This window comes from Anabrus simplex, chromosome 13, assembly GCF_040414725.1.
Source record: "Anabrus simplex isolate iqAnaSimp1 chromosome 13, ASM4041472v1, whole genome shotgun sequence".
Lineage (NCBI taxonomy): Eukaryota > Metazoa > Arthropoda > Insecta > Orthoptera > Tettigoniidae > Anabrus > Anabrus simplex.
This window is the reverse complement of record NC_090277.1, coordinates 44117477-44144839: the sequence shown is the minus strand read 5'-3', so window position 1 is coordinate 44144839 and position 27363 is coordinate 44117477. Positions and strand designations below refer to the sequence as shown.

Genomic DNA, 27363 nt, shown 5'->3' with positions numbered 1-27363 from the left:
TGAGTATTTACAAAGAAAATAATAGGAAGGAGACAATAGGGAAGGCCAGAAAGAGGAGGATTGATATGGTGAAGGAGAGTATAGAGAAGGGAGGAGTAAAAGTATGTACAAGAAATATTGGAGAAAGGTAGAGAGCAGTGGAGAGATGGATGACTTTGGAGATAATAATAATACAGTAGCAAGAACAACAGCTGGGACAAAGAGCTAGATTTGACAGAAGGAAGATGTTTGTAAGGTGGGAATGACAGAGTGAAGAAATCCAAAGATACTGTGAGTATGAATCAGTGTTAGTGGTTGGATTGAACAGAGATGAATTCTAGATGTTAGTTTATTTACAAGATTAATGGTCTAAAGAGGATGGAATTGGGAATCTGCTATGGACAACAAAATCTTTTTGAATAGGGAAGACACTCGTTTTCAAACACCCTACCCAGCTCGCTGGAAGGGCAAACCAATGATGATGAACGGTCTAACTGAAGAAAGTAAGATTTTAACGTCCCACTAACTACTTTTGAAGGTTTTTGGAGATGCCGAGGTTTCGGAATTTTGTCCCACAGGAGTTCTTTTATGTGCCAGTAAATCTGCCGACATGAGGCTGACGTATCTGAGCACCTTCAAATACCACCGGACTGAGCCAGGATCGAACCTGCCAAGTTGGGGTCAGAAGGCCAGCGCCTCAACCATCTGAGCCACTCAGCCCGGCAAGAAGGTAAGAGAAGTAGACAGAAAGGAAAGAACTAGAAGTGGAAAGGAAGCGGTCGTGGCCTTAAGGTACAGCCCCAGCTAGCATTTGCCTGGTGTGAAAATGAGAAACCATGGAAAACCAACCCACTATCTTGTGAATGCAAGTTCACAACCGTGAACCCTGAACTACACAGCCAACTTGCTCGGTGCATTATTAACACACTACTGCGTAACACATACACTAGAACCTCATTTATCCAGCCCTCATTAATCCGGATCTCCGGTTTATCCGGATCAAAAATAATAAAAATTTATTTTCACTTGTACAGTATTTCTTTTATGGTGTCGACTCTTTTTGAATGTCTTTTCTGCCAAGGATAGTTAAGGACAGCAATTGGAAGAAATTCGGCCATGGTCTATCAAAGGTACCGTCCCGGCATCGCCTTGAATTGAGAATGAGAAACTGTGGAAAACTATTCCCAGGACGGCCGAGGTGGGATTTAGACCCACGGTCTTCTGAATAAAACGCACTATTAACTCTTTCGCTGCGGAAGTCGACTTTTGTCGACTTACATCCCTATAGCATTCGCTGAGGTAATCGACTTTTGTCGACTTGGTACTCTCCTGCTATAGTTTCCGCACGCTTCTTTAATAAAGGCTCATTTAATAATACAAACATCTATAGTCATGTATTGACTATGTACTAAGCATTGTTTGAAAACTTTGCCGCAAATACTGGACCTATGTTTATTTCTTATCTTTCACCCATCCGCCCACCAACATTTCTGTCAGCTGTCTGGCCGATAGCAGGCTTTACTCAGTAGCTATGAGCGCGCGGAACAGCATTAGTAGTGACAGTGAAAAAATCTTCAATCTTTTAGTGGCCGATTCTGATTCAGACTGTTCAGTAAATTTGGATAATGAAACAAGTGATGATGTGCACAGTGATTGTTCGGAAGAAAGTACCAACGAGGAAGATCTTCAATTTGTATCGGAGTAGCGGGATATTAGTGATGACATCGAAACTGCACTAATGAATGGAAGAATATTGTACAATAAGCTTCAAAAGAGGGCAATTAGTGCTCCTGACTTCAGAAATTCTGTTATAATGGGACTTCTACAAGAGTATCAGCGCAGTCCGCTGGAGAAACGAAGACCTTCTGATTACATACCTCAAGCGCACCTGACGGAGAGGCATTTTCGTGGGGAGCAACAGGACAAGTCACAAACCTAATTGTGTTGTTTGTTCCAAATTAACAGCAAAATGTTCAAATAAAGGACAGGGACTGTGCAAGAGAAAACAGACAGTATTTTTTTGTAAGAATTGCTCAGGACAGCCTCCACTGTGTCCAGTTCCATGTTCGGAGATGTATCACAGTAATGTGTGTGTCAAGGTCAAATGTCACTTGCTAGTTTGCCAAAGTTAAGTTAAAAATGGTGCAATTGGTGTTGAATGTCACTAAGCTTTAAAAAAATAAAGTTTCAGTTCATTTGGAAAATACAAGAAAAATTACATTTTTCTGTAAGTGTTCTGCTTAAAAATAGTGCAGCGAAAGAGTTAATTCACTGATGGTGAATTCAAAAATGAAACAGGTGTTCCATCGAAAGAAACAATGACCTATGCGGAGGCAACAATGCAGCTGGACAAACTGATGGCCTATTTAGAATCCTTGACTGAAACCACACCAGCAGAACTGTTGTTAGTAAAACGTCTTTGTGATCGTGCTGCGCGCAAACGCTATACAAATGTAAAACAGAAAAAATCGCACATTATTTTAGTGCATAAAACAGTCATAAATGTAAAAAAAAAATGTTCTTATATTCTTTTGTACCATTGAAGAAAGGTATTACTGTACAACTTACATTAATAGATTATATAACATGTAGTGTATTTGTTTCTTAGTTTTCCCGGATGATCCGGATTTTCGATAATCCGGATCAGTTCCAGTCCCACTTAATCGAGATAAACGAGGTTCTTGTGTATTAAGATGTCAAATCAAGTCATATGCATAAAGAAAGAGAGGACCAAGAAAAGTAACAACCTTTTGGACAAACACAATGGCAGGACCAGAAGGGAATAGGGATCACAGAAAGAGGAGACAAGGTACAATAAGAACATACGAGGACAAGGACAATCTCCACCCCTTCATGCTATTCTCAGAGAGACAGGCCCTTACTCATTAATCCCAGCTCCCCCACATCCACCCCTCCTCCCAGTGCCCAATGAGCTCGCCTCCAACTCCCAGCCTCACCAGAAGGGCAGACCTACAGCCTTGACGCAGGTAGGATAAGAAGAAAGTTGGATAAGCTCAGGAAAAGGGAAGAAACACAATACGGGTGGCAACAGACAGTATACAGTACAAATACAAAAAGAGAAATGGATCCCAGTCAGGGGCGTAACATTAGGGCCTTCAGGGCCTGTAAAGCAGCCGGGCCTGGGCCTTTAAGGGGCCACGCAGACTCCTCGTAAAAAAAATAAAAATAATATACATCTAGCCTAATATCACTCTGCAAGGATATGGTCATGCCAGTCCTGTAGAATCGGTCTAAATAGTTTGTTTATTTTAAAATTTGTACATAGAGGAATTATCGTTTGCTTGCATCTAGCTGCACTTATTATAATTGTATTGAGTGAAAAACAGCACAACTGCAAACAATGCTTGCCCTTACCGTCTCTCATAACACTGCGGCACACTCCTCACCAAAGACTTCAACCACATTATTTAAAAACACCTACAGCAATGAAAATTGATACCAAAATATCATATTTTTGTTAGAAAATCACACTTTTCGCAAAGGTAATAACAGACTTGTCAATTGTGCTGTTTGATATTTTTCAAACATTATTTGAACAGTTTTTGAATTAATTTTGTTTGCATATTTTTCTGTGTTGTAATCAAATAAATTACTATAACTGAGACTTCAGTATCAGTTACAGAATATAGTACTGTAGTTACTGAAAAATAAAACCAATTTTAAACACGAGCAACTAAGAGGTGTATGGTTCAACAGCTTAGCCACTAAACCATGGAGGCAGCCAAATAAAACCTATTAAACATTATTTTTTAATAATCTTACAATAGTGAATAACCCATTTGTTTATGGAATATAATTTGACAATTCATATTATCTACCTGTTGTAATTACATTTTTAATAGTTATTCATAGGTTTTGAATTTTATTTGAGGGGGCCAGAATGTTTATTCAGGCAGATAGCCCATACCACATTCGTTATGGCCCCGCTCCCAGTGCTGACATATTAAGATGTGAAGATCTTCAAATGGATGGAGACACACTGGATTGATCACAACATTAACACTATCGGAGATTGCCGTTGTCCTTTTGTGTTTCATGTCTTTCCTTTCTACTGCTCCCTCTCCCTACACTGCCCTGTCACTGTGTTCATCTAACGTGTTCCTTTTCACATTTCTATCTTTCTAAATATTACTTAACAATTAATAAAGAAGTTGGTGATAAACTCACCTGTTTTAGCCAAGTCAATAATCTTTGCTAAAGCACTCTGTAACAATCTCTTCCACTCTTCAGACGACCGCTCGTCTTGGCAGTGTTTGTCAGTAGTGAGAGTTCTCAGACAATGCAGTGCTGAAGCCACAGGTGTCGTGGTAGCCAGAACGGTGGGATCGTGCACTCCCTTAGTGGCCGACTCCCGTATCACGCCCGTTGTCAGGTACAAGATTGTGGGTAGGATAGCCACAGCACCTACACAAAATTAAAGAAAACATTACAGCATAAAAGAAAGAAAATGAGTTGTGCTTGTGTTCTGACATGTAGAACACTCGATTTTTTTGACAAGAAAATAAAAGAGAACTTCCATCATTTGTCTCTTGATTGACCAATCGTCAGATTATCAGATTGTCTTTCCATCTATAAATAACCAATAATCCCAGCTGAAATTCTATGTGCCTGCTAAACAATCTTATAAAGACTGGATTCATGAGGGAAAAGGCACCCAATGTTTACAATTTGTTTTACGTTGCACCAATACAATAGGTTTTATGGTGACAATGGGATAGGAAAGAGGTAGGATGGGAAGAAAGTGACTGAGGCCTTGTTTAAGACACAGCCCCAGCTTTTGCCTAGTGTGAAAATGGGAAACCACAGATAACCATCTTCAGGGCTGCCGACAGTGGGGTTCGAATCCACTATCCCCCGAATGCTAGCTCACAGCTGCACACCCCTAACTGCACGGCCAACTTGCTTGGTCATCATCATCATAGATATCTTGTAAGGTCCATGGATGACTGCTTATTATGAACATTTTGGCAATTTTGATCAAGAATTATCAAGGAACAGTATACAAGTGGAAGGCACATGAAACCTGACTCTTCTCTCAAGCCAAATCTACTGTGAAATTGTATGCATATAAAATTGTTCCCAATACACAAGAACCATGCCTTTGCTGGTGGACCTAGTGTTTACAGTGCACTAAGTCTTCTTGTATAGGCCAGAGCAATTTCGTTACTTTCATTTATCTGTCTGTGTCTTATCCTTGACTTTGACAATATGAAAGTGACTGAAGTATGAGCAATGGTAGCCAGTCCCTGTTATGAATGGTGTGAAAACATTGCTCGTAGGGCCGGTTGGTGCATGCATTTCAGAGGGCCTGGCAGACTGATATGTAATAGCAACTTCTGGCTTGGTGAGGAAAGCAACGGGAAACCTCACTCCTTATTTCCCTAGTACTCTTCTTCAGTGATGCGTAGGCAAATCTACGACAGCTGATGGTGGAGCTGTTGAGGATCCAACCAGCCTTAGGGCTGAGGACTGAACATACATACACAAGAACCTCATTTATCCGGATTAGGTGGAACCAGAGGTAATCCGGATTATCTGGAAACATTTTACTGGTAATAAATGAATTAAGCTACTAATATATACAAGCTTTATTTTAACACTAACAAGAATTTAAAAAAACCTTTTTTGTCACAAACTCAATAGAGTACGTACTGTACTCGCTTCTATTTACTGAAATAGTGTGCAAGTTTCTTTTGTTTCAAATTTGTGTGGCATTTGAGAACAACATGATTGCATAGACATCACTTTACAAAAGAAAATATTTATAAAATCCTCCTATCAATACAATTCAAGTCATCTGTTAGATGAAGCAAAGTCTATACATGTTTCAGCCTAATCTCAAGGCCATCTTCAATAGTGAAACAATGATTACATAATATACAAACAAATTAAAGAACGTAATGATGTGAAGTGACAGTGATCATGATTAGTGAGTTAAAAACACATTGAGGTGCAAAGTCCTCTCGTCTAATAGATCTTGCTGACTTAAATAAAACACTATGCTGAGGAGTGTAGTGAGACCGTCAATACTAGGAATAAAACGTGTAGCATCTGTAATGAGAAAAAAGGAATATATGAGTGGATGAAGAACAAGTTAAAAATGATGTACGAAAAGAAAACTCATATGACTTACTTGTAACTAAAAGTTGTCGTCTCGAATGGAGATGACCTTGTCGGTCTCAAGTCACATTGACAACTAAGCCTGTGTGTGGCTTTACAGATACACAGTAAGCCACACACACAGGCTTAGTTGTCAATGTGACTTGAGACCGACAAGGTCATCTCCATTCGAGACGACAACGTTTAGTTGCAAGTAAGTCATATGAGTTTTCTTTTCGTACATCATTTTTAACTTGTTCTTCATCCACTCATATATTCCTTTTTTCTCATTACAGATGCTACACGTTTTATTCCTAGTATTGACGGTCTCACTACACTCCTCAGCATAGTGTTTTATTTAACAGTCAGCAAGATCTATTAGACGAGAGGACTTTGCACCTCAATGTGTTTTTAACTCACTAATCATGATCACTGTCACTTCACATCATTACGTTTTTTAATTTGTTTGTATATTATGTAATCATTGTTTCACTACTGAAGATGGCCTTGAGATTAGGCTGAAACATGTATAGACTTTGCTTCATCTAACAGATGACTTGAATTGTATTGACAGGAGAATTTTATAAATATTTTCTTTTGTAAAGTGATAACCGTCAATACGGAATGAGATTCATAACTTGCAATGCATAGACATAACACTAACATCAATTCGGCTGAGCTGCTTCTGTCTGACATTCTAGAAAAACCATTAATTAATTTTTCAAGTTATGCTGTTGCCTCCAAGTGAGACATTACTTCTTCCCCTAAAATGTCACCTTCGCGTTTTCCAATTTGCCATCACTGTCGTCCTCTGTATCACAGGCGGCAATAATTTCATCATTAGTCATGATGCCGTAACCAGCACTATCATTTTGCAACCAGGAATGTTTGTAAATATTTCAAGGAATACGGAAGTGTCAACAACTTCAGAAATTTCAGCGGTAGAATCCCATCCATATTGTTTTCAGCGATCTCTATCCTACCCGCAGGGCAAACATAATAACCGTAAAGTTTCATACGTAGAATATTATTCAAAGGGTATACATATTTTTGTGAAAAAATACCAGGAAACAATGGACAGAAGAACACAAGAAACAGCATAGTGAGTTCCTGAAGAGATATAGGGAGGACAAGAAGAAAGGAAAACCACCATCAAGCTAAGTTCCAACGCGCTCTGTACACGGGCATAACAAAGAAATAAGAAGAAGAAGAATACAGTAAGTATAAAATCAATCCAAATACACCAGAAATCTGGATTAATAAGGACCGGATAAACAAAGTGCTTGTATAATAAACATTACTACCACTGAAAGTCTTTTACTACCGAGCAAGTAGCTGTGCGGTTAGGTCGCACAGCTGTGAGCTTGCATTCGGAAGATAAGGGTTCAAACCCCACTGTCGGCAGCCCAGAAGAGGGTTCTCCATGGTTTCCCATTTTCACACCAGGCAAATGCTTGGGCTGTACCTTAATTAAGGCCACGGCTGCTTCCTTCCCACTCCTAGCCCTTTCCTATCCAATTGTCGCCATAAGACCTATCGGTGCCAGTGCGACGTAAAACTAATTGTTAGTCTTTTACTGTCAATAATATTACTAAGATTCCCTATTTAATGGACTCTTGGTTTTATGGACACCCCATAGTAGGGATGCCATAACACCAACCTAAGAAAAGAAGACCACCAACCTGAAAAAAAGAGGGCACACTACAACTTTCACAGTCTCAATTGTAAACCTGTTTCTGTCCTTTGTCCACTGTAAATTAGCCAATGAAAATATTCGCTCTGTGTGAACACAAAAGATAAATTCAGCTCAATTCAGGAGTTCTGAATAGCATGATGGTTTTGGCGACTCATTAAAATATTCGCACTGCCGTTTAGCTAATTATTCCTGTTGCTTCTTTTCACTGTTTTACATAAAATTTAGAAAATTACAAAACTGGTCGAAATACAGTACATCGTCAATTTTGAAATCTGTATTATTTTTGCAGGTTTAGTATATCTTTTTCTGCATCTTCCCATGTTGGAATGTTCCCTAGTTTTATCCATTTAAATGATTGAAATTGTTCATACTGAGACAGCCACTTTTTCAGGTACTCTATTGCTGAGGTATAAACAGTTCTGACTTCCTTCTGAAAATGATCGTACTCTGCACTGTAACCTTCCTCTCTCTTCATTTCAAGAATCTCTTTCACTTCAAGAGACTTAAATTTATGACTATATCTTTTTTGTACTTTTTCCACTGTAGATTCTAATATAGAGACTGTTTCATCAATACGATTTGATTCCTTCTCTAATTCAAGAATATTGACATTAAATATGGACATCAGAGAATGCACAAATAATAAACTCACTTCACTCATCTCATCTTCAAAAAATCTCTTGATAATAACGGGGATAGTGTTCTGAGAACAGAAGTAAGGCTTGAAAGAAGAGAACATATGAATCACACATGGATAATTATTATTGTTATGGCTGTTTGATATTTAAACAACCGAGATGTACATTCCCGGATGGAAGATTAAACATTCAGCATTTCAACCTTTCTGAAAGACTTTATACTTTTCGATCAATAGATCGCTGTACAAGTACTTTTGTTTTGGATATTCTTTCGTATTTACGGCAAAATGATATTTGATAAAACTTTCAGAACTCAATTTATACAGCACAGACACAATCTCTAAACAATGGTGAGCTAGAAAGAAAATGGAAGCAAACAACAGTTGTAAACACAAGGTGCTGCTTATTTAAATATGGCGGTGCAGTTTATAACTAAACACAAAGTTTAAATAATTTTTTTAAGCTCAAAAAGGAGGACATTTGTCACGTTCTTTGAAAATTCGGCCGGACACTTTTCATAAAGAGAGGATATGTCTGGGAAAAAGAGAACATATGGCATCCCTACCCCTTAGCCCCTAATAGTCTGTTATATTGAGAGTTTACTGTGATCTTTTCTTCAATGGTGACATCTATTACGTACTGTAGTGGTCATAACAACTATAATGAATTTATTACACCAGCTTCGCTTGATAATTTTTTGATTTCAATCGTCTTTCATGCAGATCAATGTGCAGTTTAAAGATATTATCATTAAAAGTTCCACCCTTAGAGTACTTACAAAAGTTTTTATTCTTAAAGCGAAGTTATAGGTACACGTTTCGTCCCTCTTGGGGACATCCTCAGCCTAGCGAAGAACAAAAGATAAATCATCATCATCATTATCTAAAGGCTTTGCCTTGTCCCTGCAACCATTGGTCTCTTCTCTCTGCGATCCTTTTAATCTCTCCATAACCTTGGCATCCCATCATCTCAACTGCCTCTTCAATGATCTTCTTCCATGGTTTCCCTCTGCCTTTCTTTCCCATCACCTTGCCTTCGAACAAGTTCTTTATGAAGTCATTATGCCGGAGAATGTGACCAAAAACCGATGCTTTTCTCCTTTTTATCGTTGTTATTAGATGTCTCTGGGTGTTTGATTTGCTGCAGACATGTATATAACACCTATTTTTGTTATGCTAATTTTACTATTTAACTATCGTTCTTGGCTAGGCTGAGGATGTCCCCAAGGGGGACGAAATATGTACCTATAATTTCGCTTTAAGAATAAAAACTTTTGTAAGTATTATAAAGATGGGACTTTTAATGTTAATATCTTTAAACTGTTCAAAGTTGACAATATGGGCTAAACATGTCATATATTACTTGTAATAACAAATCAGTGAAACATACGATCCAACATAGACAAACCACAAACAGACCTTGTGGAGAACACAGTCTTGGTAGTCCCTCCATGATGGTGAGAGCAACTGCGATGAGCTTCCCAGATTCCTCGGTGGGCACTAAGATACGGGATGATGGCCTTAGAATGGCCGACGATGAAGGCGATGGGTTGAGGGCTGGTAGCTGGCGGACTAAGAGGCACAGACACACTTCGAGCACCGCAAACACCAGAGATTTCCCAGGTGTTATGTCTCCTAGTGTACCTCCCTCACCCAGTAGATCCACCTCCGGAGAGGCCTTTGACTCCTGGTTGGCAGGCACCATCTCTGTAATAACAGTTATAGTGAGACTCTAGACAAGAAGATCAATATTGTAAACTTATAAATTTGACACAAATTCTTACAATATCTCTCAACAAAAATATTTAACAGCTAAGCAAACATTTAACTCTTTGAAGCATGGTGGTATGAAATATATCGTCGTCGGCCGATACTCGTATCCGAGTTTTCGCTTCTCACCTGCAGTTACATAATCCTTAGTCCACACAATGAATGTGGCGCTGATGGCTTATCAAAGCAATTCTTGCATAAAACATGTGGCCACACTTGTTGCATCCGATGGATGGTGGGGGACGTGGCAGTGTTTGACGTAGGTTCTTTCTCTGCAGAGTTTCCTCTTCCTGTCCTCGACGTTCCTGCTCAAACTGTGCAACTGCAGCCGAGATAGTAGCACACCAGCGAGGGAGATCCAATGCGAGAGTATGCCAAGTATTTTGGTTTATATCTATTCTTCTTATTGTCTGCTTCAGTTGGTCTTTATATCGCTTCAGAGGAGCTCCACGAGTCCTCTTGCCAGTGCTGAGTTCACCATACAGGATGCGCCGAGGTAGTCTGCTGTCACTCATACGATGGATATGGCCTGCTCATCTAAGTCGATGACCAACGATGGTGGCTTCGATACTGTTTAGCTTTGGTTTCTCGAGAACTGCTATATTAGTTATATAGTCATCCCATTTGATGTTCATGATGGATCTAAGTTTTGTTGATGAAAGCATTCCAGTTTCTTGATGTCCCGGCAATACAGGGTCCGGTTTCACACCCGTAGAGTAACGTGGAAATAACAGTTTGGAACACCATTATTTTTGTGTGAATACTTGGATCTTTGTTCTGGAATTCACAATGTGAGAGATGTCCAAAGGTCACATGGGCAGCCTGTATTCTGTTCTCCATGTTCTTCTCAGAGGTACAGTGCATTGAGAGAATACTCCCAAGGTACGAGAAGTGCTCCACCCTTTCCTGAGCTACGCCGGATATGATGATATGAAAATCGAGGGGGGGGGGGGTTCCAGGAGCAGGCTTAGTAAGCACTTTGATCTCTTGAATGTTGACAGTCAGGCCAAAATATTCATGAAATATATAACAAATTTTTAATTCATTCTGAGGACGCTGTATGATGGTAAATTTCTACTACCACCACTTTGTGCTTTTATGCTAGTTCTTAACTCTGTGGATAGAGCGCGCATTATGCTCTGTTCTTCTTATCAGCTGTCTAAGTGTTCTTTCTTCACGGAAGTGAATCTCAGCGTGTCACCTGCTGTTATTTATCCATTTGTGGCTCTAGAAATCTACCTTTGTGCTGTTTAATTCTGCTGAGCAATTCACTAGATATTAGAGCTAAGGTAAATGATAGATAATCACTTTGTTTTGTTTTGGAATGTTTATGTAACTCACTTGGGAAAAGTGGGTGGTATGATTTTTCTATCACCATGCTTGTATACTTGGGGACAAAACATGACGGACATTTTCATAACAAATACGCATATTGTTCTTTGAAGAGATAATACCTCAATGAGCCAATGTGATGATGATGATAATCAGTGTTCTCCCCAGAAATTTTCGTTAGGTGGGTGGCAGGAATGAGTAGCCGGACGGGGAACACTATGTAAAAAGTGAACATGGTAACATTTAAATTTATTCCCCTCAGGGCATTAACAATAATATTAGACAGGTAAACATCAACTTAAAAAATGAACTGTTTTAGTGTTATCACAAAGAAGACATAACAGAGTATTTTGAACTCCTAGTGTTCTACTGCTTGTTCGTAATCACTCAGTTGTTGTGCAATGTCAGACAGGTTTGTTATGTCCCATGGAATCAAGTGCTTGCATGCGATTCCACACTAATCCAGACACCACTAGCGCACAACACTACGTGAAAAGTTAAACATTTAAACTCCGATGTAACTCGTGCAATTATGCTGACAATAATGAAGATTTTTCATTTAAATTTGCAGCTGGATCAAGACCCCATGGGCACACAATGATCTAGTGCACAAAAGCTTTAAGAAATGTGGAATTTCAAATTCAGTGGACGGTAATGATGACGACTATTTGTGGAAAGATGCCAGCGACGAAAGTTCCTATGGTGAAACTTCAGATGATGACTGTGAATTGTGAATGATCTGAGTATTGGACCGATTTTAATTGATTTTCGTGATGATTTTATTAATTGTAAGCTGTTTGAATTTATATTGTGGTATATTTGAAGAAAATTAAATAGGTACCGGTATATAAGTTATTTGATTTTCATTTTTTTTCTGTATTTTGCCGTCTCAAATTTAGGGTTTTACTGCATTGGCCAGGCAGCCTTTTCCAATTCCTAGATCACAGTATTATATCATAAAATACTATTTCAGTCACTCAAAGTTAAAATGAAATGAAAATAAAACTCATTTTAGAAAAAAAAAAAAAAGTTGCCTTTTTGAGCTGGACAGTAAGTATATTTTTCGACGATCATACCTGCAAATGTCAGTAATCGAACAATATGTGAATAAAATTTCTTTCTTTCTTTCTATCTTTCTTTTTTTCTTGCACAAAACTCCCACAGACAAATGAAGAATGTTTGTGAAGCCTACAGCTTGACTATAAATAAGAAGAAACACAATTTACACGAAGTAACAGAACTTATCCACCCCCTCACATAAATTTAGTTTACCTCTGAGTTTCTTCTTCTTCACTTGATCCAAGTCTTCCTGAGCAGCCTTCATCACCTGCTTTAGAACCTCCATGACTAGAAGCTGAGCAGTCGGACTGTCACGCGTCAGCAGCAGCCTGCAAAGTGTCAGATTTTTAGAGTTCTGTCTTACACATAAAACAAACAATGGACATAAAAAACTCCCTTGAAATTTTGCAAATCGAAATGCTAATAACAAAATATAAACTAATAAACTGGCACAGGTTTTCATAACGAGTGTCAACTGGCAAGTGATAAGACTTCTTTCAGGAAATTTATAACTATTCTTTATAGTATTATGGAGAGTGAATCATATGGGCAGTGTCAAAGAGGACAGTTGGTGTGTCAAGGGAAATTTGGAGAAAAAATGAAAGGCAGTCAATTGCAATGTTGATATTCTTACATCTCAGTTAAAACTTGTGTGTTGTTTTCATCTCCTGCTTGTCTTTAATTCAACTGTGTATTTCTATGTTCAAGTAATATTAGTTTTGCAATAAATCTCTCTCAAATCCTACAGTATGGCATATGTATGGGGGTTATCAGAGGTTTTTAATGCAATGAAGGACTTAAAAGTTCTAAGATTGAATAAAACACAAATAGGCTGCATTGTGATATTAATATAATAATGGAATAAGCAGACGGAAGGAGCCTCTTGTAATCTGGGGAATTCCCAAAGAACCCATTTTCCTGTCAAATGACTTGCCTAGGAATGCTCCTGAATAGGAGAGAAAAAAACAGTAATTTATATCTTCACGAATATGAACAATAATCTACAGGACCACTATGAACAACTTGCGAGATGCACGGATGCACAGTTTGAACACGTGCTGTACCAGCTGCCTCTGTGGATCCGTGGTAGAGTGTCAGCCTCCGGATCCCAAGATAGCGGGTTCAAACCCGGCAGAGGTAGTCGGATTTTTGAAGGGCGGAAAAAAGTCCATTCGATACTCCATGTCGTACGATGTCGGCATGTAAAAGATCTCTGGTGATACATTTGGTATTTACCCGACAAAATTCATTAAAATCTCAGCCACAGACGCCCAAGAGAGATCCGGTTTACTCTGTCTGCCATCTAGTGGGCCAGAGTAAAACGGAATGTCAAAATTGACGAGCAGACAGCCAGATGGTGTCAAATCGAAATGTCTGCACACGGTAACTGAGGCCATACGATTATTATTATTATTATTACCAGCACAATTAGATGTGTGTTGCCATTGTCACCCTGCATGTTATAATGACGTATGATGATACTCAGAGCATGTTTATAATTTCAGTACAGCAAAACTTTGTGAGTGCCGGCCCCGCGGTCTAGGAGTAGCATGTCCTTCTCTCACGCCGAGGCCCTGGGTTCGATTCCTGGTCAGGCCAAGGATTTTTACCTGGACCTGAGGGTTGGTTCGAGGTCTGCTCAACCTAGATGATTACAAATGATTAACTATCTGACTGTAAGGTGGCAACCCCGGTCTAGAAAACCAAGAATAATGACCGAGAGGATTCGTCGCATTGAGCATGCGTCACCTCATAATCTGCAGGCCTTCAGGCTGAGCAGCGGTTACTTGGTAGGCAAAGGCCCATCAGGACTGTAGTGCCATATGATTTGTGTTTTTTGTTTCAAAATTACCTCACTTATTGCATAACAAATTTTGCTATTACAGCTTAGTACAATCACATTTTTCTCAGCCCTGAAAATTTTGTTTGTCATCGCTTGTGAATGGAGAATGTGATTTCCAACGAAGGAAAGAGTGCTTGCAACAGGAGGTGGGTCGGAGAAAGCTGCACAATAACAGGAAAATGCCTTGAATTCCTAAACTTAACAGGGTAAATTGCTAGTAGTTTTACGTTGCACCGACACAGATATGTCTTACGGCGACTATGGGACAGGAAAGTGCTAGAAGTGGGAAGGAAGTGGCCGTAGCCTTAATTAAGGTACAGCCCCAGCATTTGCCTGGTGTGAAAATGGGAAACCACGGAAAACCATTTTCCGGGCTGCCGACAGTGGGGTTCGAACTTACTATCTCCTGCTCTTAAAAAGATTTTCTCTACTTTCCTATAATAATAATAATAATAATAATAATAATAATAATAATAATAATAATAATAATAATAATAATAACAATAACAATAATAATAACAATAATAATAATAATAATAATAATGATAACGATAAAAATGATAATAATAATAATGATAATAATAATAATAATAATAATAATAATAATAATAATAATAATAATAATAATAATAATAATAATAATAATAATAATAATAATAATAATAATAATAACAGTAATAGATACACGAACTCTGGAGTTTACAAATTGGAATGCCAATCCTGCAGTTCCAGCTATATAGGTCAAACAGGCCAAAACTTTGCAATAAGGTATGCTGAACATCAAAATGCTCTTAAATATAATCGCTTTTCAGCTATGAGTGATCATAAAGAATCTGGTCACGAATACACGACAATTGGTCACGGTATGAAAATTCTACATTGGGAACAAAAAGGCACCTTGCTCAACATTCTCGAGAGCATCCACATCAACAGAGATCAATTTAGGAACCCCTTTTTACAATTTAAATGAGATTAACAAAAAAAAAGAACACTTTACTCAAAATGTTCATTCCATTTATTTGCCAACAATTTTATAATGAAAATGAACCCAGCTTCCAGCTTTCCAACTCAACATCGCCTCTCCCTCTCCCTACCAGCTTAGTGCCTCCCTTCCTCACTCCCTTCACTCCCTCATCCAACCATACCAACACAGCTGAGTCAGCTACAAACACAACTAGTGGAAGTGAGACCTCTAAAACCAAGAAGGTCAGGCCGTTTGAGAGGGCAATTATTCTATAAGTAAGTTTCAAGTTTTTTTCATTTTATCTCTCATCCATTAGCTCGAGCTTTTCACATACACTTAATTACCTTCTTTTCATTACAGATTGGACTTTATTGATGGTTTACACTATTTCGAATCACAACGCTGTACCTGGCATTTGATCTCCCTCACACTACGTCCACTAACTGTTGCCCTGTACACCACATGAGCATGTGACTCATTGAGGATAGACTGTTCTCATGTTTTAATTTGTGATTTTGTCCTCTTTTTAATGTGATGTGCTGTACTTTTAGACTGAGAGGTTCTCAACCTTGCAACAACATCCTATTGTTTTAGATTTATCATGTTTCACTTGTTTTTATATTCTTTCTCATCGTTTTTAATGACACTCCCTTAACCCATTCAACTCCAAACCCATATATATAAATATCAACATATTAACATATTAACGTGAAGTGCCTAGCTTTTTGCTGATGATCTAGCTATCTTTACCAAGACTAGTGAATAAACGAGGTATGCCATAGAGAAGTTACATGAGATAGCATCAAAGACGGGCCTCCAAATATCGTATCAGAGGACTCATATCATGGCTAATGGACACCAGAATATCCAAAGATCCCCCCCACTACAGACAAATTATGGAATAATCACACCAGTCCCTTCCTTGTGCCTCGTCCGGCAAACGCGTATATATACGTTTTGGTGTAGTGTGTACTTCACCTTCACGGGATATAGTGTCATGCTTTGAAATTCCATGGAAATGCTCAAAGTTCTGTGCGGCAGATATAACACTCCATTCCACATGTTTTGAAACCATATGATACTATTTCAGTTTGTTTGGAGTGGAACATCTTTCCCGCTAACGTGCAGCCATCATGGCATCCTGAAGTATACATTCATCTCTTCTTGACGAAGAAACTGAATGTTTCCTTTAAATAGCGATTCTGGACAGCTATATTTTGATAATGACGATGGAGAATATATAGGGGGCAATATGAACTAGAAGAAAGTGCGAGACAAAGTAGTAACGATGAATCTCATGCGGAATTGTGCAATATGTTTGAATACAAAATCTCCATCAAAAGATGGCCACATGTACTGAATAGGACGACATAACAACAGTAAGTTTGCTCGTTGCACATATTCTTTCATTTCCTTATCCCCTGCAGAAACACTGTAACGGGGTTTCACTGTACCATTTATATTGCCCATACTGTATTTAACTCACATATTTTCAAAACAGATAAGAACATGCTCAGTACTTTCTGCATGTACTTCCCGCATTTCACACAATGAGTGTTAAAGGGTTAACTTTTTCTTTCAGTTGTGCTACAATTTGACAATCTGCATGGGGCGTGACTCTGGAATGCACCACACAAAAAGTTGTTTGGTTTATATCTGACTGATTTTCAAGTGTACTTGCCTTACGCGATACCGCACTGCCACTATCGATTGTTCTATTGGACCCCAGCACTGTGGTCTATCAACCAACATCAAAGTTTCCAGTGAAACAAACTCTGGAAGAGCACAGACATGGGAATTCTGTCCCATTCCTCCCTGCAAGCTATCCATAGACTATTCAAGTAGTATAGACGGCAATGTCGGAGACATCTTTTAACTCTCTTGGTGCCAGGCGGTAGTGCGAGCACCCGGCCTTTAAATTGCCAGAGCCGATCTGGTCGGCCGTTAAGAATCCAGTCGGAAGTTGCCAGAGCCGATTACATCGGCCGGCTTAAAATTCTGTGGTATACGTAATTTTGAGGCAACCTATAGTGAAGTGCATACTTTTGTTACAACCTGTAGTAAAGGGGCTACACTTTATTGTGTGCCTGGCCTTGCTTTGGCAGTTCTAAGAGGATGTTATACCTTTCACAAGTCGTTTCCTGTGTTTACAAATATCGCTAACCGGTCAGTAAGAGATTGCTCCTTGCAGTGAGTGGATTTGTGACAGGAAAATGGCATGTCGTTCACGTGATATTTTTTCAGCAGGTAATGATGACAATAAATTAATGCAGTATTTGGAACAGTGCGAAGTTAACGCGGATGATTTATCGGATAGCGATAGGGAATTTAGTTCAGAGAGTAGCGACAAAATTACACCGGACACGTCCGCGGAATCACCGCAGCTAAAGAAGAGACGTTTAATTGTGTCTAACAGCATTAAAGCTACTCTGAATATGGTGGGAGATGAAACTAGTGATAACGAAAATGATGATGATGTCTCTGGAGAACATTTTGTGGAAATTTGTCCCAGTGAACCCGACAACATTCCTCAACCTCCTGTCTCCTTCAAGGAAGTTCTTGGACCTAAACATGCCCTACCGTCTGATTCTCCGCCTATATCGTACTTCAATTTACTTTTCACTTACTCTATGCTAAACCTTATAGTCACATATAGTCCTCTATCATTACCTAAATGCCGGTCTCCGCGAGCCAAGTGTAGCGTGCCTGCCTCTCACCCGGAGGTCATGTGTTCGATTCCCGCCCAGGCCAAGAATTCTCGCCTGGTCCTGAGGGTTGGTTCGAGGTCCACTCAATCTAAGTGACCCTAAGTGATTGCAATTGAGGATATATCTGAGGGCGAGAGGGCGATCCCGGTCTGGAAAACCAAGAATAATTACTGAGAGGATCCGTCTCACTGACCATGATTCACCTCGTAAACTGCAGGTACCGAACTGAGCAGCGGTGGCTTAGTAGGTCAAAGCAAATCACGGCTTTAGTGCCATACATTTCTTAATTTCGTAAATTCTGTTGTATTGTAAAATTATTTTTCTAATGTATACTGCAACAGAAAAAACGAGAAATTCTTTTTCTGAAAAAAAAAAAAAACTATAATATCAACTACTATTTTTTACTTATTTAATATTTCAGAATTATTTTAATACTGTGTTGTCCGCACGTAGAAAATTTGTTGTCAGTATTTGCCAAACATCGATACACGTACGCGAATTTTATCGGTGAGTAAAATTGTCTTGTTTTTACTAGTGACATATGTTCGAATTTTTATTTTTTACGTTTTTAATTTTCTCGTTCAAATTAGTTATTCTATAGAATTGTATTTAGAAATACATTATACATAATTACGTATATTCTTTTGTATCGTAAATTATTTTTTCAAAGTAGATATTGAGAGAGAAAGTGTGAAAATATTTTTCTCTTCCTAAAAATAAACGTTATCGACAACTATAAATCAACAATAAAACGTCTTTGACTCTTTATATCACTCCAAACCAGTTTCTTATTCTACGTAGTCGATATGTACAAAATTTCATGCCGGTATTTGCTATACAGCGGTAGATATACGCGAATTTTAAAATACATGTATTTCCACTGAAAACGGCCTGGCACTTTACAGTAGTAGAGTGGAGGTGGACCTCTGGCCTCTTCCAGCTGATGGGGAGTGGCCGACCAGATCGGCTCTTGGCTCCAAGAGGGTTAAACAGTACACATCCAAAGAAATCCACTGGATAGGCATAGACTCTTCACAGGAACGTCTTGAGATAGAATGACACATATTCCTAATTCCCATTCCATTTCCTCATAAAAACACAAGAGATATTCTGGGGGTATACAGATGTTCTGCGGTATGATTTCATTACGCCTTAACAATATGGATCTGCACCTGGTTTGAGTCCACTCAATACAATTGTGGGATGTCTGCCCGACAGACAGGTGTTGATGATCATTGGACGTATCTTGCATTCACTTTCATGCTTTTTTACCTTGTGTATTATCAACATGCCACATTGGGATACTAGATTTCCTTGGCATGCCAATCTGCGAATCCCACAAAGCACTACAAGTGATACTTTCTTTGGTGCCCTCTTCCTGGAGCTTTTGTGTGTGAATTTTCCATCAGCGGCTCCTGCTGTGTGTAACAGGCCACAGTAGCTTTCACAACAGTCACTCTGAGTGTTAAACCATTCTCCCAACACTGTTTCACTATTTGTCTATATAAATAACAAGCATGAGAAAGGGCCATAATATACCACTCCCAATAAGTGGATTTTTGGCATCATTTTACGACATTCATGAACGACACTCGCACACCAATAAGGTAGACACAACACTGCTCATGACAGCAGACCCACAGTTCCAACAATCACTCACAAGATAACTAGCATTACACAATCAGTCAAATATAAACCAAATCGTCTTCTTCTTCTTGGGCCATATCCTCATTGGATGTCGACTTATCAGGGTGATCTGCTTCTTGTTCTCTGCAACTCGGAAAAGCGTGGGGGTACTGAGCCCATACCGTTCTTGTAGATTCCGTAGCCAAGATATTCTCCTTCCTGATAAGCTGAAGGAGTCTATATTTGTCATTCTGAATGATATAAAATGAAATGGTGTATGGCTTTTAGTGCCGGGAGTGTACAAGGACATGTTCGGCTCGCCAGGTGCAGGTCTTTTGATTTGACACCCGTAGGCGACCTGCACGTCGTGATGAGGATGAAATGATAATGAAGACGACACATACACCCAGCCGCCATGCCAGAGAAATTAACCAATGATGGTTAAAATTCCCAACCCTGCCGGGAATCGAACGTGGGACCCCTGTGACCGAAGGCCAGTAGGCAAACCATTTAGCCATGGAGCTGGACATTTTGAATGATAATGCCAAAGTACTTAAGTTTCTTCTTTTTGATGTTGCGCATGACCTCTCTGCTCTTTGTTCAGGTGTAGTAGTACTTCAATGTTAAAAATTCTGTCAACCCATGATATTCTGAGCAGGCTTCAGTAGCACCACATCTCAAAGGATCAAAGTTTTTTGGTGGTGTTCTCTGTTAAGGTCCAAGTCTCGCCACCATAAAGTAAGACAGAAAATACATAACACCAAAGTAAATGGAGTAGGAGATTGATCTTAAAGTCCCTGTTACAGAGAATTTTGCTCATTCTCTTGAATGCAGTTCTTGCCTGTTCAATCTGGGACCTAATTTCACCAGCATCGTTCTAGCAACTACACGGCTGAGATACTTATATAAAGCGTTGGTCTTTTTCGTGTTTAAATGCAGACCTGCTGCAGCACTGTGTTCGACCACACAGTTTAGTAATGTCTGCAGATCTTCAGCACTTGTTGCAAGCAGAACAGTGTCATCTGTATATTGCAGATTATTTACTGCGATCCCATTAAAGATTTCCTCCTGTTTTCTTTCTAGTACTTCAGAAAATACCTTTTCAGAGTAAATATTGAAGAGGAGTGGAGATAAAACACAGCCTAGCCTGACTCCTTGCTTTATTTCAATAGCACAGGTATTTGTGCCTTTCTGTATAAAGCTAACAACAGACTGTACTGGGCGAGTTGGCCGTGCCGTTAGGGGCGTGCAGCTGTGAGCTCGCATCCTGGAGATAGTGGGTTCGAATCCCACTGTCGGCAGCCCTGAAGATGGTTTTCCGTGGTTTCACTTTTTTTTAATTTTTTTTTTTTAATTAATTTTTTTTACAAGTCGCATCGACACAGATAGGTCTTATGGTGACGATGGGACAGAGAAGGGCTAGGAGTGGGAAAGAAACGGCTGTGGCCTTAATAAGGTACAGCCCCAGCATTTGCCTGGTGTGAAAATGGGAAACCATCTTCAGGGCTGCTGACAGTGAGGTTCGAACCCACTATCTCCCGAATACTGGATACTGGCCACACTTAAGCGACTGCAGCTATCGAGCTCGGTGGTTTCACGTTTTCACACCAGGCAAATGCTGAGACTGTACCTTAATTAAGGCCACGGCTGCTTCCTTCCCATTCCTAGGCCTTTCCTGTCCCATCATTGCCATAAGATCTATCTGTGTCAGTGCGACGTAAAGCAAATAGAAAAGGAAAAAAAAACATACAACAACAACAGACGTAATCAGTTACAGTGTATGAAAGGAAATGAGATGTCTTGTATTTTACCTACACATTAAGAAAAATCTGTAATTTTGGATATTTTACTATAGCAAATGAACCAACCTGTGGAGGACATTACAAAGTTCTATGGCCAGAGAGCGATCGGCCATGAGCACCTGTCGAGGCCAAGGGGAATCTAAGAGGGTGTACAGAGCTTGTAAACAGGTGAGGACACTCTCCAATGGCTCTGAAGAACGAGGACTGCACAAGGCTTCCATGCAGATACCTGTAACAACAAATATTTATTTTATTCATTCAGTCCAAGGGACTCCTTGTGCAACTTTCATTCTTGGGACTCACCACTGCTTGCATATCAAAAGTAATAGATATCAAAATTCTTCTTAATCATATACCCATGGGTATAAACAGTAGAAAAGTATAGGATGAAGTTCAATATGAAGAAAAGTGAGTTTCTGATTATAATAAGGAAGAAAGACTGATCAGCAGTAGATATACTGCTTGGGGGACAGGGATGAAAAAGGCAGAAAGTTTTAAATACTTAGGAAGTATAGCAGAGGAAGGTGGTAGAAAGAAACCAAGATTTGGGAATGAGGAAGAGAGACAAATACACTGATAGCCTGATCTGGAGCAAGGCAGTACATATTATACCACCATCATCTTAGAGTTTTCCAGATCTATGCACGCCCCTTCATGTGTCTATCACGTCTAAGATTTCAAGTTCGTAGGTCAGCATTCATATTGTCCAGTCGCTTTAATTTAGGACGTCCTTGTTGCCTCCGACACTAAAAATAATAATAATAATCGTATGGCCTCAGCTACCGTGTGCAGACATTTCAATTTGACGCCATCTGGCTGTCTGCTCGTCAATTTCGACGTTCCGTTTTTCTCTAGGCCCCCACTAGGTGGCAGACCGAGTAAACCGAAACTCTCTTGGGCGTCTATGGCTGAGATTTAATTAATTTTGTCGGGTAAACACCCAATGTGTCACCAGAGATCTTTTACATGCCGACATCGTACGACATGGAGTGTCGAATGGACTTTTTCCGCCCTTCAAAAATCCGACTACCTCTGCCGGGTTTGAACCCGCTATCTTGGGATCCGGAGGCCGACACTCTACCGCTGATCCACAGAGGCAGCTCCGACACTAATATGGCAGGCTGAGCTGGTAAGAGAATTAGGAGGAGCTCGTAATAAAACATGTCCATACCAATGAAGTCTCTGTTTCTACATTTTCTCATTGAATGAAGCTATACCCACTAGTTCTATGATAGATATGGTCATGCAGAGAAATCTCCAATGTTTTTTTATAATATTCACATTTTCATAATGTGCAACACTTCCAGGAGTAGGGCAGCACTCAGTACCATATACTGCAACTGATCTTACCAATGTGGAACATATCCTTGATTTTAGGCACGTAGGCCACTTTCCATCACACATAATACCTGTGACACCAAGCATGTGACTGTGCGGTTTGAGTCATGCAGCTTGCATTCGGAAAACAGCGGGTTCAAACCCCACTGTCAGCAGGCCTGAAGATGGTTTTCCGAGGTTTCTCATTTTCATACCAGGTTGGACTGCTGGATTAATCAAGGCCATGGTCACTCCCTTCCAACTTCTGTCCCACCCTCGCCATAAGACCTATCTGTGTTACTGCGACGTAAAGCAAATTGTAAAAAAAAAAAAGAAAAATACCCGATATCCCTGAATCGCATCCAGGTCTCTCCGATTCTTGCTCACACATCTTCATTCATGCAATCATCACTCTGCAGTCGAGACCCTAGGAAGCCACACTGTATCTACCCTGGTAAGAGGGACTCTATTAATTTGTAAGGAGGCATTTTTAGTTACTCAGTCTTATGGATGATCAGACAAAGGCCAAACCTTCTCAGATGATCAAACCATGCTTGGACTTGAATTTCAAGGTCCATACTGGTGTCAGTCATAAGCGTAATAGATTATTATATTTATTTATTTTAATTTTTTAACCAACATAGGACTACTTTAGTCAGGTTTATGGAGGTTTTTCTTCATTTTGTCAGCCCAATACTGTTTCATCCTTTCTGAACGGTCTTTCTGCTTCTGGAATCGCTCTTCCTATTCTCTGCTTGTTGATTTTCAACTGTTGTCTAGTGTGTTTACCTTTCAATATCTTGAGTGTATTTGTTTTGTATAACAGTTTATTATATATCATACCGGCACCGCAGTGTAGGGATAACATGCCTGCCTCTTAACCAGAGGCCCTGGATTCAATTCCTGCCCAGGTCAGGGATTTTTACCTGGATCTGAGGGCTGGTTAGAGGTCTACTCAGCCTACATGATTATAACTGATGAACCATCTGACGGCGAGATGGTGGCCCCGGACTAAAAAGCCAAGAATAACGGCCGAGAGGATTTGTCGTGCCAACCATGTGACATTTTGTAATCTGCAGGCCTTCGGGCTGAGCAGTGGTTGCTTGGCAGGCCATGACCCTTCAGGGCTGTTGAGCCATGTAGTTTGGTTTTGGGTTTTTAAAATTATATATCATACCCATTATGTTGCAAAACTAACCTATGGCTTGGGTAATGAAATGAAGTGATATTAGTAGAGTGCAAGTAAGTGAAATATAATTCTTGAGGAGCAGAATAAGAGTCATAAGAAGAGACAGAATGTGAGGGAAGCAATGAAAGAGGAACTCTTACTAAGATGGTCTGGACACTCAAACAAATGGAGGACTTAAGGATACCCAGAAGAATGCATGAGATGCAACTAGGAGCAAGAGGTGGAAGGTAAGATCCAGACACAGATGGCTGAAGGGAGTGAAGTACTGTACTGAGAAGACTGGAACAGAGTAACGATGGAGAAATGATGGATGGAGAAGCTCATATTCTAAATAGATCAGACCAGGGGCTGGAAACTATACCAGACAATGATAATAATGTTATTTTGCTTTATGTCCCACTAACTACTCTTTTATAGTTTTCAGAGACATTGAGGAACCAGAATTTTGTCCTGCAGGAGCTCTTTTACATGCCAGTAAATCTACCGACACGAGGCTGACATATCTGAGAAACTTCAAATACCACCAGACTGAGTCAGGATCGAACCTGTCAAGTTGGGTCTGAGCCACTCAGTCTGGTGCTAGACAATCATGATTTTATTTTTATTTTTTATTTTCAATACTGAGATGATGGTGAATATCACATTATTTGTAAATGCAGTACTTACCGAACAGCAGATGAAACCGATCACTACTGGAGTTAGCAGTGGCAGCACCATTGTTATTGATGCGGATAGGAGATCCAGGGGCATTCGCTGGTATCTTCTCTGGCTGACTATCGAACCCTGTTGCATTTAGCCACAAAGCAGCAGCATGAAGGATGGGGGGCCAGGATGAGATGTAGTGAGGACGCGATGATTCCATCGTGTCAGTGGTATAGAACGCCCCTCCGTCATGAGGAAGCTGGCTGGCGAATTCTGTTCACAACGATAAAAGTTTCTTTAACTCAAATTATTCATTCAGCTATATAACTGAATAGCATTAGAATGTGAATTTTAGTGATTATCATCATTATGATTATAACTACTAGAGCTCACATGTTTATGAACTACATATTTATAAAAAAATACCTAAATATTTCCTTAAAATTCTCTTAAAATGACAAAAAACAGTAAACAATTACCTTATGAAAACTACAAATTTATTTCATGATAATTAATAATGTTCCAAGGCAAACAATGATTACTGATTACAATAACTGTATTGTAACACAACAAACTTTTTAACAGAATAAGTGCGCTACTACTAAAATAATAATTATTATTACTAGGTGATTCTCATTTCTATTTTTTTTTTTTTCAACCTAACTAAACATGTGTGTCAGTAGTGAAGGGGATGCCCCATAATCTTAACATGTGGAAGAACACACAGTGGTTTCAATTACTCTAATACACAGGGCAAGGTCGAGTTTAGTTGCCTAAAGAGAAAAGCAATATGCCACTGACCTGAGGAAAAAAAAATAAAACCACAACCCTCAACTAGATTTCACCCATCAAATTTTTTTAAAAAGAACATTTAACCATAGGCAAAAATAAAATGAACTATTAAAGAACAGAAAGTGAAGAAAATAATCTAAAACTCCATCTGAATGTAAAAAAAAAGAATAAATCTGAAAAATATTGATAAAACTCATTCTAATGATCTACAAAACACCCACAGATTTAAAATATTTATTGCAGAATGCACTTAACTGCTACTATGCATCCTCACTGACTTAGGAAAGAAAAAAAAAAAAGACTATTCAGTAAAATATGGGTCCTAATTATTATTGTGTCAAAAGCAAGTTTAACAAGACAGAATGACATTAATAATTATTAATGTCGTAATGGTCCACCTTTTTCAATACTATAAATAAAACATTTATTGCAGCGTGAAAGGTATTATAACAATTTAACACTTGCAACATTGGTAGCATAGTCTCTGATTGATCTAGTCCTCTTGTTGCAGAATTCTAGGTGATATCGTTCACATAACTGTCCACATAATGTACACTTGCATGAGTTTGACGGTTCGTGGTATGTTGGGTTTTCGCAAATGACATGGTGGAATCCATGTACTGCAAGTCTTGTAAACACGTGCCTCATCTCAAACTGTCCATGTACGATTGATCATGGCCCCAGTTCCATAGCGTTCCGTGGGTACTTCTCTTTTCCTTATTAGTGTCCTTAGTAGGTTCTCCGATGCCGTTGTGTTAGGCAGGGGGTACATTGTCCTTAAATTCTCTATGAGGAAAGTTTCCTGCGCGAGAAGGTAGACTAATCTGGATCTTGTTGTTTTTGCCACTCCGATTGCTCTTTTGATGTATGTTGCTTTAACTCTTTCCAGTGTTGCTAAGTTCTTTTCATTCAGATGTGTCCATATAATTTCAATCCCATATGTAAGTATTGGAATGATTTTCGATACCATAATATGCAATATTATTGAATTACATTACTAAAATAGGGACTAGTTTCGGCCTTGGCTGGAAATCTTCAGCCTTAATGTAACACATCTAATAACTAAACAAATGTACAAACACACAACTGACATAAAAACAAGGGTACAAACACATAATTGACATTAAAATCTGGGATGAACTATGTGTAAAATTTGAAAAATAAATTAGGCTCTAAATTCTGGAGTATGCTCATCATCCAGACTCTTTCTTGCCTTAATATTCATAGAATTGTAAGTTCCATCACTGCTAATCATTACAAAGACAATTGCAAAATGGGAACTGGTAAATGCTGATTCATAGTCAGATCATCAGTCACCAAATCTACTTCAGTGGTGTTAGCAGTATGCAAGCCAATAGACGCCACTGTAAATAACCACCAGCTGACGTAGAACTGCTTGATGGTGTTTCCACATCAACCAACGTAAATAAAATGAAATGTTCCCGTAGTGCTTGTTGAAATCATGCTGAAATGCTGTTGGACATTGTCAGGCTGGGTACAGGTGACACATTCTTAATTTGTGGCTGGTATAAATTCACAATTCATTGCGGTGTACATGAAGTTAACCTCTCGTTGTGGCATGTGGTGGCCTAATTGTTGTTTTTTATGTTTTATGTCAATTGTGAATTTGTACATTTGTTTAATTATTAGATGTATTACATTAAGACTGAAGATGGCCAGCCAAGGCCGAAACTAGTCCCTAGTTTAGTAATATAATTTAATAATATTGCATATTATAGTATTGAAAAAAGTGGACCATTACAACATTAATTTCATAATTATTAATGTGATCACAATTCAATACGGATCAAAACCATTAAGTTTATATCCTAAGAAAGATTGACACTAAGCATATTACAATAAATAAACAAATAGGTACACACAATA

General features: G+C 39.1%; 1 protein-coding gene across 1 annotated transcript in view; it reads right to left on the bottom strand.

Moving 5' to 3' along the window:
- The window catches only part of LOC136884962 (HEAT repeat-containing protein 5B), a 390022-nt gene that overhangs the window by 38374 nt on the left and 324285 nt on the right, over positions 1 to 27363 (bottom strand). The window contains exons 27-31 of the mRNA XM_067157308.2: positions 24709 to 24957; positions 21603 to 21765; positions 12807 to 12922; positions 9852 to 10139; positions 4168 to 4404 (exon numbers count right to left, since the gene is read on the bottom strand). Of these exons, the coding sequence (XP_067013409.1) occupies positions 4168 to 4404; positions 9852 to 10139; positions 12807 to 12922; positions 21603 to 21765; positions 24709 to 24957 (1053 nt within the window). The remainder of the gene's footprint in view (positions 1 to 4167; positions 4405 to 9851; positions 10140 to 12806; positions 12923 to 21602; positions 21766 to 24708; positions 24958 to 27363) is intronic.